Source organism: Balaenoptera musculus, chromosome 3, assembly GCF_009873245.2.
Source record: "Balaenoptera musculus isolate JJ_BM4_2016_0621 chromosome 3, mBalMus1.pri.v3, whole genome shotgun sequence".
Lineage (NCBI taxonomy): Eukaryota > Metazoa > Chordata > Mammalia > Artiodactyla > Balaenopteridae > Balaenoptera > Balaenoptera musculus.
Genome location: NC_045787.1, coordinates 41,235,899 through 41,254,491, shown reverse-complemented (window position 1 = coordinate 41,254,491; position 18,593 = coordinate 41,235,899). Strand labels below are relative to the sequence as shown.

General features: G+C 39.3%; 1 protein-coding gene across 1 annotated transcript in view; it reads left to right on the top strand.

Annotated features, from left to right (window-relative positions):
- Window positions 1-18,593, top strand: part of CDC20B (cell division cycle 20B) — a 65,716-nt gene that overhangs the window by 17,797 nt on the left and 29,326 nt on the right. The window contains exons 3-5 of the mRNA XM_036849027.1: window positions 6,730-6,949; window positions 11,152-11,282; window positions 14,066-14,159. Coding sequence (XP_036704922.1) covers window positions 6,730-6,949; window positions 11,152-11,282; window positions 14,066-14,159 — 445 coding nt within the window. The remainder of the gene's footprint in view (window positions 1-6,729; window positions 6,950-11,151; window positions 11,283-14,065; window positions 14,160-18,593) is intronic.

Here is an 18,593-nt window from a genome sequence, read left to right as displayed (position 1 = left end):
TTTATAAGGGAAAATTTTCTATCAACATTGAAAAATTTAAAACATTAAAAAATGCACGTTAAAATACATAACTATTAAAAAATGTTCATCTGTGCCATTACAGACCATATGTCCTTAGTGGAGGGACTGACTGAGAACAATATATTCAAAATGTTGCGAACAATTGCTTTCTAACTCTTTGAACGTTCCTTGTGTTGAATACAGACTTGCCTGTTCCGATGCATTGGTCCTAGTTTTGTCATAGGGAGCAACACAAAATAAGTGTTGCTTTTTTGTCATAAATTGCTTCTCTTTAAAGAAGACAGTTCCTTTTGGGTCTCCTTTCCTCTGGACTAGATACCCCAGGTGCTCTCACTCCATTCATGTGTGGCTCTTTTACTGTGTATTCCCTGCCCTCCTATCACTGCAGTCTCTTTCCTCCAAATAAAATCAAGTTTTGAATCCTGGCTTGTCCATCTCCTTCCAAAAGAACAGTTCTGAGACTGGCCACGATTCTCCAGATGAGTTTTGATCAGTGCAGAGATAATCAGATTTTGCTTGCTTTTCTTCTGGACACTGTTTTTCTCTTAACAAGACCTAAAATTGTACTACTTAAAAAAATAGTAATTGCATTATACTGTTGACTCATATTCTGGATGTGGTTGTCTAATACTGCCCATCATTTTCACTTCTTATCAGTTCTTTCCCATGTTAGGCCTGTGCCGTGAAAAAAATCTAAATGGGAAAATTTTTCACATATTCTTATTGAATTGAATTTTGCTGATTTTGGTCTTTGTCCCAGACTTTATTCTGAATCCTACTCTGTCCTTTAATATTTTAACTCTCTTCTCACCTTAGGAAAAACAAGTTCGATAAATAAATTTCCATTCAAACTACTGATAACAAACTGAACAGCATTAGGCCAGGGACAAAACCCCTTCTGTACATCACAGGCAGATTCATTCAGGCCAACATGGATCCAGTAAGACTCGTGTGATCCAGGCCACTGGCGACAAGCTACTTATTTCTAGTTACTTGTTCTTCCTATTGGAAAACCATGGAGAACACTTGTCTATCTAAATTTGGAGGGGAGGGCATTTTCTCACCTGTCATCATAGATCACTAATCAGTATCCATTCTGGAAGTGTCGTCAGTGTTCTGTGGTTTCATTTATCTGGTCCCAGAGACTTGAACTTATTTAAATTGCCCAGATGAATATCTATTGCTTAATTTATCTCACTCTCCAGTTTCTGCAGAAGTGTTTATTATATCCTGTCCAATTTGAAAATCATTCTTCTTAATGGAAAAGAAAGAAAGAAAATACCTTATTTCCTTGCCTCTGGATTCTTTCTTAAATCCCTTGTGGCTTTTTAGGATTCATTGCCTCTGAGGGAAGAGATTCATTCATTTATTCATGAGCTCCTAGATGCCCTAAATGTCTTATAATCTGAGGATAGTAAGAGAAAATACAAAGTCTCTGGTCTTAATGAATTGATAATATAGTAGAAGGACATAAAAATAATCAGAAAAGTGGAATATAAGCCGTCTTAGTCTTTGTGGGCTGCTGTAACAAAATACCATAGACTGGGTAGCTTATAAACAACAGAAATTTATTTCTCACAGTTCTGGAGGCTAGAAGTCTGAGGTCAGGGTCCCAGCATGGTCAGTTGAAGGCTGTCTTCTGGACTGCAGACTTCTTGTTGTACCCGCACATGGTAGAAGGGACTTGAGAGCTCTGTGGGGCCTCTTTTATAAGGGCACTAATCCCATTCATTAGGGCTCTGCCCTCATGACCTAATCACTTCCCAAAGGCCCCACCTACTCACACCATTACCTTTAAGGGTTAGGATTTCAACATGATTTTTTTTGTGGGGGGAGGAGGGACACAAACATTGAGACTACAGCATGAGCAGAGGTGCTAAAAGCACGGGGACTGAATCACTTTGTGAGTTTAAACCTTGGGTTACCCTGGTTGGCTGTGAGGTTGTGCACTGCATGCTCCAGGGGCTGCCATTCATAAAGGCAATGTTGTGTACAATTGTGTGCAGTGGTCTGAATCCTGGATCCTCTACTTATCAGCGCTGTATCTTTTCTCAAGCTATCCTTGTTCAAACCTATCAACCTTCACTTTCCAACTCTGGAGAATGGGGGATATAACTGTACCTATCTCACAGGGTTGTGATGAAGTTTAAATAAAAACCCTCTAATACATTTATCTCAGTGCTTGGCACTTATTGAGTGCTTGATAAATGCTGTTATTATTAATAAAATGTGACCAGGCTCTATTGGAATCACACATAGTGAGCTATGGAAGCACAGGAGTGCTGTGTATTAGTTTCCAATAACTGATGTAACAAATTACCACAAATTTGGAGGCTTAAAACAGCACACATTTATTCTCTTACAGTTATGGAGGCTAGAGGTCCAAAATCAGTTTTGCTGGCATAAGGCAAGGAATCAGCAGGGGAGGCTTTAGGGGAGAAGCCATTCCTTGCCTTTTCCCGTTTCTGGTGAACCAGCATTTCTTAGTTGTGCATTACCCCAGTCTCTGTCTCTGTGGTCACATTTCCTTCTCCTCCTCTGTGTGTAGTCAAATCTCCCTCTGCCTCCTTCTAGAAGGACATGTGATTTCCTTTAGGGGTTACCCAGATAATCCAAGATGTTCTCCCCATCTCAAGATCCTTAACTTAAACACATCTGCGAAACCCCTTTGCCATAGAAGGTAACATTCATAGGTTCTAGGGATTAGGATATGGATATCTTACGGGGCCATTATTGTATTAGGATTCTCTAGAGAAAAAGAATGAATAGGATATATAGATATAGACAGAGATATAGTTATAGGTATAGATATAGATGTAGATATAGATAAGAGGCTCATGAGATTTTGGAAGCTAAATCACACAAGCCTGCCATTTGCAAGCCGGAGAACCAGGAAAGCTGGTGGATGATTCAGTCCAAGTCCAAAGGCCCGAGAACTGGGGGACTGCTGTTGTAAGTTAAGGAGTCTGAAGATCTGTGGCCCAGGAGCTCTGATGTCTGAGGCCAGGAAAAGATGGATGTCTCAGTTCACAAAGGGAGAGAATTTGCCCTTCCTTTGCCTTTTTGTTCCATTTGGGACCCTGGTGGTTTGGAGGATGCCCACCCATATTTGTGAGGGTGGATCTCTTTACTCAGTCTACTGAATCAAATGCTTCCAGAAACACCCTCACAGACACATCCAGAAATTACGTTTTACGAGCTATCTGGGCATCTCTTAGCTCAATCAAGTTGACGCATAATATTAACCATCACAATTATATAGCCCACCACAGGCTGCCCAACCCAGTTTAGAATGGGGAGGAAAGGAATGTCAGAGACACTTTCCTGAAGGAGTTGGTGGCTGACCCCAGCCATGAGGGTGGGCTAGAGAACTGCTGAAGAGCATCCCAGATGGGGAAACCGTATGGAGAGAGTGACAGTGGACAAGCCAGAGAAACATGGCTCATTGTCAGTTCAGTGTGAAATTTCTTAATCATTTTTCTTAGCTGACATATCAAATTATTCTTTATTTTCCCTCTTTTAAACTCAGGATTATTTTGTTTTTAAATGTATATTTAAATTTGGGACTCCAGGAAAACCTTGATCAAGAGTATCATGTTTGTTGCAAGTTAAATATATCTTCAAATATGGTGGCTGTTCCCTTTCTTGCTGCCTAGAAGGGTGAGGGCTGCTTCGCTGGTGTTTGCAGAGGTTGCAGACCTAGCCTAGCCCACAGCCTGAATGGGGCCCACAGACATGCTTTGCTTAATCCCACGCGTTTTAAAATTTTTGAATCACTTGAAAACTTTGAAAAGTAGGGAAATTGATAGGAAAAGTCTCAATTTATAACTTCTGTTAAAACATGGGACAACGTACCCCTCTGACTATCTTTCTTGCTGAAACACGAGCATTCCGATCAGAGAGAGATTCCCACCACCCAGTCTCCCTCTGACTGGGGCCGAGTGTCTCCAGTCTTTGAGCTGGATCTGCAGTTTCCTTGTCTGAGAGAAACCAAGAAGCAGGAGATGAAAGTCTGAGTGGGCCACGTTTCTCCCTCCAGGCCCGCTTCTGCCAGCTCCTTCCCTGCCGCTGCCTTGTCTGGGCTTCTGAGGATGAGACGCCTGATTTACGTTTCCAGGGCTCTATCTTTCCCTCTTTTCAGCTTTTCCTGTTCCTACTCAAAAACAAGAACAAGGGTAGAACAATCGAAAGGCAAAAAAACTGACCCCAAACAACACTGTTCACAACAGCAAAGGCCTCGGGCTCCTGACTTCTCTTTTTCTGGGGAAGGTGGCCTTTTTGGTGCAGTTTCTGGAGGAAAACAGAGCAGCAGTAGGGGAGAGATCTCCACCCACCCGCTGGAGTGGCTGCAGGCGACCGGGTGGTCACCTTACACACATTTACTAAAAAACCCAAACAAAACCAATATTCACTGCCTTAATGTTCTGGCATATTTCCTTCCTATCTTTCATTTATAGATAGGAAGTAGGACCATATTGGAATACTCTTTCTTGGTGTCCATTTTTCACTTGGTAGTATAGTATAAGCATTTCTGTGTTTTATTGAATTTAATCCTATTTTTAAAGATTTTTAAATTGAGGTGAAATCATAAAAATTAAAAAACATGAAATTAAACATAAAATTAAACATTTTCAAGTGAAAAATTCAATGGCCTTTAGTACATTCACAGTGTTGTACAACCACCACCTCTATCTCATTCCAAAATATTTTCATCATCCCAAAAGAAGACACACACACACACACACACACAAAAGAAGTCTCCATACTCATTAGGCAGTTTCTCCCCATTTCCTCCTTCCCCCAATCCATGGAAACTACTGATCTGTGTTCTGTCTCTATGGAGTTACCTATTCTGGATTTGTCATATACATGGAATCATACAATATGTGACTTTTTTGTGTCTGCTTCTTTCACTTTTCATAATATTTTCAAGGTTTATCCACATTATAGCATTTTATTAGTACTTCATTCCTTTTTATAGCTGAGTAATATTCATACACATATTGTTATACAGGCATATATATATACTCCATTGCACACATACATTCCCCCTTCAATTTGTTTATCCATTTCCACCTTCTGGATATTATAAATAATGCTGCTGTGACCATCTGTGTACCTGTATTTGAGTACCTGTTTTCATTTCTTTGGGGTATATACCTAAGAGTTGAATTGCTGGTCATACGGTAATTCGAGGTTTAAATTTTTGAGGAAGTGCCAAACTTTTTCCACAGCAGCTGCACCATTTTGCATTCTCATAAGCAATGTACAGAGGTTCTAATTTCTCCACATCCTCACCAATAGTTGTTATAGATAGGTCGATTGATTGACTATAGCCATCTTAGTGGGTGTGAAGTGGTGCTTCATTGTGGTTTTGATTTCATTTCCCTAATTTCTAATGGCTGCAGAATATTCCCTTTTATGGATGCCACATAGTTTATCTAGTCAATTCTCCACTGGTAAACATTGAGTCCCTCTCATCTTTTTGCCCTTACATATATACTGCAGTACACACCCTCACGTTCTCAGTTGAAAGCATGGACTGTGGAGTCAGACAGATGAGGTTAGGGTATAGCATCTCCATTTACTCCTAGTGTGGTCTTAGGCAATTCACTTAACTTCTAAATCTCAGTTTCTTCATTGGCAAAATGGGAATAAATAACAGACCTGCTTCACCAAGTGTTTCAGAGGATTAAATATGAATGTGCGTAAAGCCATTAACATATGGGTTTGTACGTGGTAAGCAATCAATAGATGCTGGAATCTTTGATTTCTTCCTTAAATTCTTAGAGGTGACATTGCTGGGTCAGTACAGGTTAGGCACATATTTGAGGGCTTTTGACACACATTGCCAAATTGTCCTTTCCAGATACTAATTGACATTCCACCAGCACTGTATGCCAGTGTTTGTTTCTAGAACCTTCAACATTGGGAATTGTCATTTAAAAAATCATTGCTAACACCTCATTATTGTTTTAAATTTGCATTTTTGATTATTAATGAGCTTGAATATATTTGGGGCTTTTATATATCTCTTTTATGAATTGTCTTTTTATGTCCCATGTTCATTTTTCTCTTGGGATGATAAACTTGTCTAAATTTCTGTAAGAGCCCTTTATACAAAGATATTAACCTAACATGCTTGTCATTTTGTTAAAAAATAATTCATTTTCAGTTTGTCATATGCATTTTAATTTCACATAGCTACATGGCATGGCTCACCACTAAAGGATCTGTAAATACCAAACTCTTGGTGTTTCTCAGAGGGGATGGACAGAAGTTGAGCAACTTAGGCCTCAGTTTTCCCATCTGCAAAATGGGATTGGACTAGACAATTGCTATTTATTTCCAGATTTTATGATATTTTATGCTTTTATGAAATTTTATGATTTTATATTAACATCTTATATGATCAGTATATAGTGTTATTCAACTTCATATTTTATATTTGTATGTAATAGTAATAAGCATAAACATATTTACTCCTGTAACTGCTTTGGTATGTCTTCAGACCCTTGAGCAGAGGCTCTAAGTGTGGTATATATATACATGTGTGTGTATATATATATATATATATATATATATATATATATATATATATATATATATAATGTACTAGGTGAGTTGTTTATAATTTTCTTTTAAGGAATTTTAATTTTTGTATCATTGAGGCTACTATAAATCATGGATCCTTTTGTTGTTAAATAGGTATTTGATGCAGTTAATCCAACATACTCTAACTTCAAGAGCAACTTTGCGAAGAGGCTATCGGCTGAAGTTCCTGTTGCCAGTAGCCCAATTACCACAAGATGGCGGCAAAGCCAAACCAGGGATGTGGCAGCCCATTCCTTTGGGGAAGAGCATTCAACAACTGACCACCCAGAAACTCTGCTGAAGATAACTCCTGAGAAAGAGACCTTGATTCCAGGTGAGGTAATAAAAATGCCACAGGCCAGTTTTGAAATCTTAAAAAAAAGATGTATTCCTGAGAAAACCTTTGTCTTACAGAAATATCTGATGTCACGTTTAGTCAACTGCTTTTCTCTTTTTCTCCCTTTGAATAAGAAATCTCTAGGGGCAGGGGGAAGGGGAGGCCTGAAACAAAACCAGAAGAAAGTATGTTGTATTTTAAATGTGTCTCTGAGATTTGCATTGGTAGATGATTGTTTTTGTAAAGATTTTAAGTATGTATAAATATGTGTATACATACATATGTATACACACAAATATGTATCTCTTATGTTTTGTAAAGTATAGAGTTTTTGATGACTCTGGTAAGAATCCTTGTCTACAACAGTCAGGAAAAAGATGTATTAGTAATGAAATAATTAGGTATGAAATAGGAGAAGAAAAAGATGAAAACTGGAGAGGATGAGTGGCAGAGAAAGAAAAGGAAGGAAGAGGAGAGAGATGGAGAGTAGAGAGGAGACAGAGAGAGAGAGAGGAGGAATAAGAAGAAGAAAGAAGAGAAGAGATGAGGGGAGTGGAGGGAAACAAGAAGAGAGGGAAAGAGGGAAGAGGGAAGCAAAGAGAAGGAAAGATGAGAGTGGGACAGTCTAATGCCTGCCTGGGACAGAGATGGGGAATTGGCACCAAAGCTGTGATCTGGTGGGCAGGGATCCAGGATTAACCTGTCAAAGCTTTGAAACACAAGCTCTCCTTCTAAAATATGTCTCATATTAGCACAACTTTAAAAAATTTTTTCCCAGCTGTATTGAGATTTATTTATTTTGGCTGTGCTGGGTCTTGGTTGTGGCATGGGTTGTGGCATGTGGACTCTTAGTTGTGGCATGCATGCAGGATCTAGTTCCCGGACCAGGGATCAAACCCGGGCCCCCTGCATTGGGAGTGCAGAGTCTTACCCACTGGACCACCAGGGAAGTCCCAGTTGAGATATAATTGACATATAATACTATGTGGGTTTAAGGTGTATGACATGATGACACAATGCACTTATGTATTGCAAAATGATTACCACAATAGAGTTAGTTAACATTGCCATCACGTCACATAATTACCATTTTTTTTGTGGTGAGAACATTTAAGATCTATTCTCTTAGCAGTTTTCAAGTGTATAATACAGTATTGTTAACCATAATCATCATGTTATACATTAGATCCCCAGAGTTTATTCATTTTCTAATGGGAAATTTGTGCCCTTTGACTGACACCTCCCCATTTTCCCCACCCCCTAGCCCCTGGCAACCACCATTCTACTCTCTCTTTCTCTGAGTACGGCTTTTTTAGACTCCAGGTATAAGTGAGATCGTACAGTATTTGTCTTTCTCTGTCTGACTTATTTCACTTAGCATAATGCCTTCAAGTTCTATCCATGTTGAAAATGGCAGGATCTCCTTCTTTCTCATGGCTGAATAATGTTTCATTGTATGTTTATATACCCCATCTTCTTTTTTTTTATCTTTTTTTTTTTTTAAATTAATTAATTAATTTATTTTTGGCTGTGTTGGGTCTTCGTTTTCTGTGCGAGGGCTTTCTCCAGTGGTGGCAAGTGGGGGCCACTCTTCATCGCAGTGCGCGGGCCTCTCACTATCGTGGCCTCTCTTGTTGCGGAGCACAGACTCCAGACACGCAGGCTCAGTAGTTGTGGCTCACGGGCCTAGTTGCTCCGCGGCATGTGGGATCTTCCCAGACCAGGGCTCGAACCCGTGTCCCCTGCATTAGCAGGCAGATTCTCAACCACTGCGCCACCAGGGAAGCCCTACCCCATCTTCTTTGTCCATCTGTTGATGAACACTTAGATTGTTTCCATATCTTGGCTATTGTGGATAACTCTTCGAGATCCTATTTTCATTTCCTTTGGATAAATACCCCGAAGTGGAATTGCTGGATCATTGCTGATAGTTCTATTTTTACTTTTCTGAGGAACCTCCATACTGTTTTCCATAGTGACTGCATGAATTTACATTCCCACCAATAGGAGCACAACCTTTTTTATTCCCATCCTTCAGAAGCAAAACTTGACACTTAGTGATTTAATTTCTGTTCTTCCTTTTTAAAATCCTAGGCAACGTAATTCATTGTCTTATCAGCATGTTTAAGACAAATGGTGACTTAGTGCCACTCTCTTCTCAATGACATTAGACACAGTGAAGCACCGTAATCCTGCAGATTGAAAGGGAGCTCAAATCATTTTTAAACCAATGAAATTTTCCTGCAATAGTAAGTATCAACACAGAAAATAGCTTATTGAAGCAGTAGGAGAAAAAGGGTTGTAAGAAAGGTCATCCTTATGGCTATCTTCTGAAAGATGTTTTAATTGAGGGGTGATTTTAATGCTAACTGTATCAGAGGAATTTCTGGCTAAAATTAAGGGCTCCTTTTTCCTTCATAGGTCCTTAATTAATTAATTATTTTCAAATAAAGCATTGCATGAGAAATTCAGAATTCTAAGAGAGATTATCAGTCAAAATAATTTTACAAGAAAGTACATTTCATTTTCTCTTTAAGTTAATACTGCATATTAATCAGAAACATTGGTTTCTCAGTGTTTTGCTGGTGGGGTTTCTTTCTTTTTGTTCCAGAAGGGTGAACCCTGAAGACCCTCCCATCCTAAAAGGGATGTTTGCAGAGAGGTTCACTTGCAGTCATGCTCTGTGGACAAAACCTGAGAGGTCCCGGATTCCTTAGCCTGGTGGACCTGACCTCTTTGTTGATAACTGGGGTGATTGTCAGCACTAGCATACAACTGTAACTTTTTCTTTCTCATTTGAGGTTCAGAGAGCTGGCTTCTTCTCCTCTTTACTTGTCTACAAATAAGACAAAACAAGGATGCATAATTTTGCAAGACAAAGAGTAAGATCTAAAACGTTGCCGAAGGGGCTTCCCTGGTTGCACAGTGGTTGAGAATCCGCCTGCCAATGCAGGGGACACGGGTTCAATCCCTGGTCCGGGAAGATCCCACATGCCGTGGGGCAACTAAGCCTGTGTGCCACGACTACTGAGCCCGCAAGCCACAAGTACTGAGGCTGTGTGCTGCAACTACTGAAGCCCGTGCACCTAGAGCCCGTGCTCCACAACAAGGGAAGCCACTGCAATGAGAAGTCCGTGCACCGCAAGGAAGAGTAACCCCCCCTCACCGCAACTAGAGAAAGCCTGCACGCAGCAACGAAGACCCAGCACAGCCAAAAATAAATAAATAAATAAAATACGTTAAAATAAAAAAGAAATGCCTTTAAAAAAAAATAAAACTTTGCAGAACATTTCATGTTTTCATCCCTCTTTCCTCCTTGAAATTAGACTTTGGATTCCTCCTTCCTCTTAGACTTTGGATAGCCCAGAAATTGAGGTGTTGGGCTCTAGGAACATCAGTGACAGTTTATCTAGCACACATTTGTCCAAACGAAGAAGGGATTGTCATATCGCAAAAGGCCAAGATACTTAATCTAGTGGCCCCACGGTTCCGCTGATGAACAAGTGATATAGCAGATATTTAGCTTTAGAGGATGATTTGTCAAAGTTTTCAGTGCAGTTAAGTATGGTAAAGGGCTTTCTCAGTCTTGAGAAGAGACTAGAAATGGACAATAACAATGCAAATAACATTGACTCTTCCATGACTGTAACTTAGGAAGAATCTTACTAAAGTCATCTCAAACTAGCTTTACATCTTTGTGCAATAGGAAGAGGGAGAGGCAAAGTGATTTGCTTGTGATCATGTAGTGAACGTCAATGATTGGAAGGCAAGCATTCCATAGTGATTTCCTGGCAGGATGATCACAGCCTGGGCAAACCAGGTACCCTTCGCTCCAGCATTTTAAACTATTGAACTGTTTGTATCCATTCTTCAAATCTGCAAATGTGTCCTTTCCAGGCAGACATAAAGCATTTCTGCTGCTGCTGCTGTTGGGGTCAGGTCTTTAATCTTAGCATTTCCTCCTGGTTTTGGAAGCCATTGAGGCAATTTCTTATGCAGTGTTCACTTATGAACCCAGTGCTCTGCATAGGCCCTGTGCCGCCCTCTCCACCCCACCCCACCCAGGATTTTGCAGAGACGAGGGCCTGTATCTTCACATTCCGTTCTATGGTACATGCCAAGGGCTGACCTCCAACCAAAGGTTTAAAAGATTATATTGTTTTAAAAACCAAATTCAAAGCTAAATGTTTTTCTGGCAGGATCCTACAAAGAGCCACTGAAGACCCCCAACAAAGGAAGTTTTGAAACAAATAACTCTGCTCTCCATTTTTGCAAGGCACCTCATGCACTGGACGGAGGCAAGAGGAAAACTGTTGCCTCAAAAGGCCAGGTAGGTAAAGAGAGAAAACTGAAGATCTCACATCTTGAGAAGCTCAGACAACTGAGTCCCAAATGTGAGGTAAGAGCTGGCTTAGCTGCTGTGACGAATCAATAAGAAGATGACGGGTTCCTAACAGAAAGAAATGAGTCTGTGAAGGACATGAAAAGAGGCGTTTCCAAAAAGAAATAGAATACCTGGCAAATACACAAAAAAGGGTTTAATTAGCATCAGTCAAAAAAGTGAAAATGAGACTAACCATCAAAAAGGTAAAGACTAAAAATAGAATAAAATTATACGTACTATGGTATGTTTCCTCTCAGCCAAAAGTTCTCTTGTACAATAATTTCCAAACTATTTGGAAAGTATGTGGTGACTTGGTCTGCCCTTTGGGGTCTCTCAGGATCAGTTTGACTCTTCGTCTATAAGATGGTCTTTTAAATATTTCCCTTACGTCTTTGTTGTTGTTTTTTTAGTTTCTCTACTAAGTTAATTTAATTCTTTTAAGTATCTTATTTATTATGGTTTTAAGATCATAGGAGTCTGCCCTAAATCCTTTGTGCACATTAAATATCAGTAGCACGTTTCTAGGTTTATCAAATCCCATGAAGAGCCTCTGAAGGAATCAATGTTTCATTTAGAAAACTTTGAACTAGGAATGTCATAAATTCTCAGTTTAGGCAAAGTTACTCATTGAGTGTGTGCTTCCTGTGTTTGGCATATATATCTTGCTGGAGGAACAATAAAATATTGTGAATGTAAAATTTAATTATTTGAACTCATATGCAGTTGGAAACAAATGTTATTAGAGCAGGTCTTTTGCTGGGTGCTTATTGTTGGGTAAGGGTTTGGGGTGGGTGGATGGCCAAGGGGTTCTATTGAGGTAACTATGGGTGCTGTCGAGCTCATGCCCAGGCCTGGCTATTAACACCACTGTCCTTTCCACCCTCTGGTGCTGTTTGGAGTTTTTACTGCCCTGACCATCACGACTTCCCTTTTCCTTCCTCTTGTGCTGTCTGGTAACTCGTGGCAGCAAAGTTGGTGGCTCTGTCTGTGGGGTCACAATGGTGTTGGCAAGTTACTATTGTTATAGCAATTGTTATCCAGCCAGAACATCAACCCAGCATCACTGAAGAACCTGGGCAGGGAATAAGGGAAGCCTTTTTACTACTTTATGTAGAGCATTTGTTGTCATGACTAACTGGAAGTCTAACATCAGCAAGAATGGTGCAGATATATAAAGTGAGGTCTTTTACCTTGACAGTAAAGGTGTGTCTTCATGTGGTCCTCAGAGATCATCTGGAGGGTGTTTCCACAATGAGACCTGCATAACTCTAGAGACTTCAGAATTCTCATATCCAGTCAGCTCTATGCCAAGTTGCTCATTAAAGTATTGGGTTGGTCAAAAAGTTCGTTTGGGTTTTTCCATAAGATCTTACAGGAAAACCCGAATGAACTTCTTGGCCAACCCGATAATAAGTGGATCTCACCTAGGGAAGAGTATCCCTGGGTATATCGAGCAGAAGCACACTGTCTGGGCAATGCCTTGGTCCGCTTTGAGGTAACTATGGGATTCTGAAGAAGTGAATCTGTGAAGAGTTACATTGAGCTACTGGCCAGCAGGTCATTGTAGGAATGTTATTTTATACCAGTGCTTCTCAAACGGGGGCTACTTTGTTCCCAGAGGACATCTGACAAAGTCTGAAGACATTTTTGATTATCACAACCAGGGATAGGTATCTAGTAGACCACAATAATGCATTACCTGCCAATAGTTCTGAAGTTGTGAAGCCCTGCTTTATAATTAATTGTTCTACTTTGAATACCTAAAAATCCATGATTCATTGACTATGAATGAATGCCTATTATGTGACACAATATCTGGGAAGAAAACCAAAATATCAAAATGATGTTCAGCAGAGAGACTTCTGTCTGAAGTATGGTGATCCAGTGATTAAATGTATTGTTGTGAAAGAGAAAAAAGAGAATCTTCTGTGTTTTAACTATTTACTATTATATTTCTAGGATAAGTACTTTTCTTTCCCCTTTTTACTAATTTCCCATCTGTTTTTGATTGAAGTTGGAAGTAAGAACACCAGGAGTGCTCTTTATATACTGGCCCAGAGAGATAGCAATCAGAGTTTTGTGCTCATGGAAATTTAGGCAATTTACTTAAGCTCTCTCTGACTTGATATTCCCATTTCTCATGGGTAAAGGTGTTAGTGGAAAAGGACCTTTAAGATAATAAGTTTAATCCCAACATATTACAGATGAGGAAAATTGAGGTCCAGAGAAAATCTCAGTAACAGACTGAGAGACCATCTCTGGGTTGAATGCTGAGAGACACCCCTTGAAATAAATCTTTCTTGGGGAAAGCATTCTTACTAATACTCAACTTTATTGTTTTGAGGAGGTCTTTTAATTTCAGAGAGTACTAGAAATACGACATTTCAGTTCTTGCAGGCTTTGATGATGTCACTGGCATATGGTTGGTTTGTGGGCTAAAAGAATTTTTAGGCCAGAAGAATAAAAGAGGATTTTATTGTAGCTGAGTGATACCCTCCCTCTGGAGTTGTTGGGGAGATTACAAATAATATAGCAGTAAAACGCTCAGCACTGTGTTTATTACACAGTGGTTAGCTAATAAATAATGGCAATTATTCTAGTGTTGGTTTCGGTGATGTGTAGTCTTTGAACTTTGCAGTGAATTATCAGTTTTAATTCTATACCATACAACACATCTGAGATGTACACATATGTTTCTGAATAAGTAATCTCTTTGTGTTTGTTTTCAGAAAAGCTTAAACCAGCTATTATCAACCCAGAAAGTGGCTCAGCAGGTTAATGGGAAAATGCAGCTCTGCGAACAATCCCAATGCATTTGGAAAGGTATGGGCCAAAGATTTTCTGTTTGTCCTTCTTTCCTACCCTCCTCTCTCCCTGCCTCCTTCATTTCTTCCTTATCTTAAAATATTGTATTTTTATATTTATTAGAACAAACTCAACATAATTGTAAAATGTAGATAATTCTCGTGATCCTCTGTCTTAACCATCCCTACCACCACTTCCCATTTCCCAGAGGCAACCACCCTTAGCTCTTCCAGCTATGCCCCCTGGTATTTACATCTATGTTCTAAGTAATATTTGTAAACTGCTATTTTTTTTTTTTTACAATTTTAGACTTTATCACAACTTTCTAGCATAGTAAGAACTTAGCTCTCCTCCTGTTTCATTCACCTCCCTCAGTCTATTTATATTACACTTTTAAAGAGTAAAGTTAGTATTTAACGTTTACATCATATTACTATAAAACTATTATTTCCTGTCAAGCCAAATAGTGTACTATAACTATGCCTCTTTTCTAGTATAACCTTTTTTTCCCTAGAATTAAAAAGTTGCTTTATTTTTTCGTTTATTAGATACCTGTGAAACTATGACTGTTTTCCCTAAATGCTCCCATGTTTTGTTCCACAGCCATCAATAACATTTTCCACATACCCACCCATATCAGTTCTTGTTTTCCTTGGTGGCCTCCTACCCAGAGCCTGCTGAACACGCTGCTCTCTTGGCCAGTCCCACAGTTGTGATTCTGGGACTTCTCTTCTCTGATGTTAGATCCGTTATTTTCTGGCAGCCATGTTGTGCTCTTTCTGGGTTTGCTGGTCTGAAAATGTGCTTACTCTACTTTTACACTTGATTCATAGTTTGGCTGGCTACAGATTCTAGCTTCACTCAGAATTTTGTGAAAAAAGGCATTGCTTTATTGTTTTCTAGCGTCCACTGTTGCTGCTGAGAAGTTATATGATGTTGTTATATTCCAGGAAGTTATATTCCTGTCGTTTGTATGCCACCTGCTTTTTCTCTCTGAATGCACACAGAAAAATCTCTTATCATTAGTGTTTTAAAATTTCATGATGATAAAGCTTCGTGTAGATTTAAAAAAAAACAAACCTCATTATAACTGACAAGCCCACTGGTGGATCTTTTCAATCTTGGAGACCTATGTCTTTTAATTCTTGGAAAGTTTCTTGAAATATTCTTTAGTAATTTCTTCACCTTTGTTTCTTTTTTCTTTCTTTCTGAAATGTTGACCATAATTGTTGGTCCTTCTGGATTAGTTCTCTTATTTTTTTCTATTCTATTTTTCATCTCACATTTTCTTCTACTTTGTAGGTGGTTACCTCATTCTGTCCACTAGCCTTGCGATTAAATTTTTTATTTTGGCTATCCTAGTTTTAATCTCTTTCTCTCTCTTTCGCTCTCTCTCTCCCCCCTATACCCCTTCCTCCCTCCCTCCCTCCCTTCCTTCCTTCCTTCCTTTCTTCCTTCCTTCCTTCCTTCTTTCCTTCCTTCCTTCCTTCTCTCTTTCTCTCTGTCCAGCATCCTGTTCATGCTTCATGTATATACTATTTTCTCTTATTTCTCTGAAAAAATTTCACATACAGTTTTGGAAGGATTGCTGTTCTTCCTGAATTGTCTTTCTTTGCTTAGCTCCTCCCGCAGTAGTTTTGGTTTCCCTCTTTCAGAGTCAAGAAGGCTTCAGTGAAGTTTCCTGAAATGTGTGGTGTTCTAGAAATAGTACTAAGGTAAAGAGCTGTGACCTGCCAAATTCACTATGACAATTTTCACTCTATCTGTTTTTGCTGGTGCTCCTGAGTTAAGAGGTTGTCACTTTTTTGGTTTATTCAGGGAGTAAACATCTGGTTTCTTTTGACATGTGCACGTGTGTGTATGTACAGGTTATTTGTGTGTGTGTGTGTGTGTGTGTGCGTGTGAACTTGACAGTCTTATAACCAAACTCATCTCATTCTAAACCTTCCCTGTGCCTCTGAGCCCTGACCCCTTGTGGGGTTTCTGCAAGACAAATCAGCTTGCTTCTCTTCACCATGCCCCCTCTATAGGCACTTGAGGGTCATTTCTTATGTTCCTCCTGGTCAGTTATCAAACCTTTATCCATTTTGCAGAAAACTACTGTAATGTCTTCTTACTGCTATTTCACTCCCATACTCTTTGTTCTTATATCTTCACACCTTAAAAAAGTCATTTGCTGTCATTCTAGTGAGGCTGAAAATAGGAGGCAGAGGAAATACACGTATGTGACCATTCTTCTGACTTGACTTGCAAGTCTGTTGCTCTGCTTTAGACAGATGACTTTGGTGGCAGCACTGAGGAAGATATGAAGGCATGGGCTGTTGGAAGCAGAGTCTGATTGAAAGGAATGTTCTATGAAGGGCTCTGTTCTTAATTCTTTTAAGGGGAGTTAAAGTGTGAAACAGATTCTACGTAAGCCAGGTAACTACTCTTAGGCAAGTGGATCACTGGGACAAATTTTATCCAGGTGCTGTGCATATAAAGTATTTCTTCATGCCTCACCCATATTTGCTAAGACTCTGAAACCTCACAGTAGGCACCTCCTGTGACTTGTAAGTATACCTATTGGGGCCAAAGCTGGTAGAAATCTTTGGTTGGTGATGTCATGTGTGCATCAGGGTGACTCTGCAGCCATGCAGTGGGGAGATATTGCTACTGTGGCAGTTTCTAGAAGGTCCTCCTTCCATGCTGCATTTAGTGCCCCCAAAGTCAAATTTACCCTGCACCCCACGTGTTCTCCTTCCTACTTCCTCTTTCCATCTTGGAAGTCTTTGTGTCATTCATGAGATTGTTATCATGGTTGGAAAATAATTGATTAGGAGCCTAGCTCTGTGAGAGAAACTTAAGAGAACTAGTGGTTCAACTCATAAATGCCAAGGAAACTTGCCTGTTAAATTTCCCTCTGGGATAAGATAACTTTGTGCATGTGTATTTTTCATGCCTCTGTTTCCCAGCAGTATAAAAGGGACATAAACGGAGTTAGATGCCTAAAAGTAGGCACAAAAAGTTAAGGCCTGCTGAATATTCTTTTGGGAGGTTTGGGAATGTACAGTTGGATGAATGAGTGAAACTTATCCTTTACTTCTTTATCCTTTTCCTTAGAGTTATAATTTCTTAAAAGCAAAATAAAATATCTGGGGACACGTCTTAACTTAGCTCTCCCATTTCTTCTGATGGCAACAAGTTTGTGTTTCTGTAACATGCTGAAGATTTGATGTAGAATAGAAATTGTATATTCTATAAAGGCAGAGAGAATGTACCTATATTATTTTGTTATCCTAGGAGATCTATCTATCTCTATGTATCTATGTATCTACCTATCTGTCTACAATCTATCCATCCATCCATCCTATTCTTTAGAGAAGTTTTGAGTTCACAGCAAAATTGAATGGAAAATACAGAGAGTTCTCCTATATCCCCTGCCCCAACACATGCACAACTTCCCCCGCTACCAACATCCCACACTAGAATAGTACATTTGTTATCATCGATGAACATACATTGACACACTGTTATCACCCAAAGTCCATAGTTTACTTTAGGGTTCACTCTTGGTGTTGTGTATTCTGTGGATTTTGACAAATGTGTAATGACATGTAGCCACCGTTATAACAGCATGTAGAGTAGTTTCACTGTTCTAAAAATCCTTTGTACTTCACCTATTCATCTCTCCCTCCTCCTCTAACCCTGGCAAACTTTTCACTGTATCCATAGTTTTGCCTTTCCTAGAATGTCATTTAGTTGGAATCATACAGTGTGTAGCCTTTTCAGATTGGCTTCTTTCATTTAGTAATATGCATTTAAGTGTCCTCCATGTCTTCTCATGGCTTCATAGCTCATTTCTTTTTAGCGCTAAATGATATTCTATTGTCTGGATGTACCACAGTTTATTTATCCATTCACCTATTCAAAGACATCTTGGTTGCTTCCAAGTTTTGGCAATTATGAATAAAGCTGCTGTAAACATCTGTGTGAAGGTTTCTCTGTGGACATAAGCTTTCTACTCACTTGGGTAAATACCAAGGAGTGTGTTTGCTGGATTGTATGATAAGAGCATATTTAGTTTCATATGAAACTGCCAAACTGTCTTCCAAAGTGGCTGTACCATTTTGCATTCCCACCAGCAATGAATGAAAGCTCCTGTTGTTCCACATCCTTGCCAGAATTTGGTGTTTGTCAGCGTTTTGGATTTTGGCCATTCTAACAGATGTGCAGTGGTGTCTCATTATTGTTTTAACTTGCAATTCTCTAATGAAATATGATGTTGAACATATTTTCTTATGCTTATTTGCCATCTTCTTTGGTGAGGTGTCCAGATCTTTGGCCCATTTTTAAATTGAGTTTTTTGTTTTCTTATTGTTGAGGTTTAAGAGTTTCTTTGTATGTTTTGGATAACAGTCCTTTATCACATATGTCTTTTGCAAATATTTTTTCTCAGTCTGTGGTTTATCT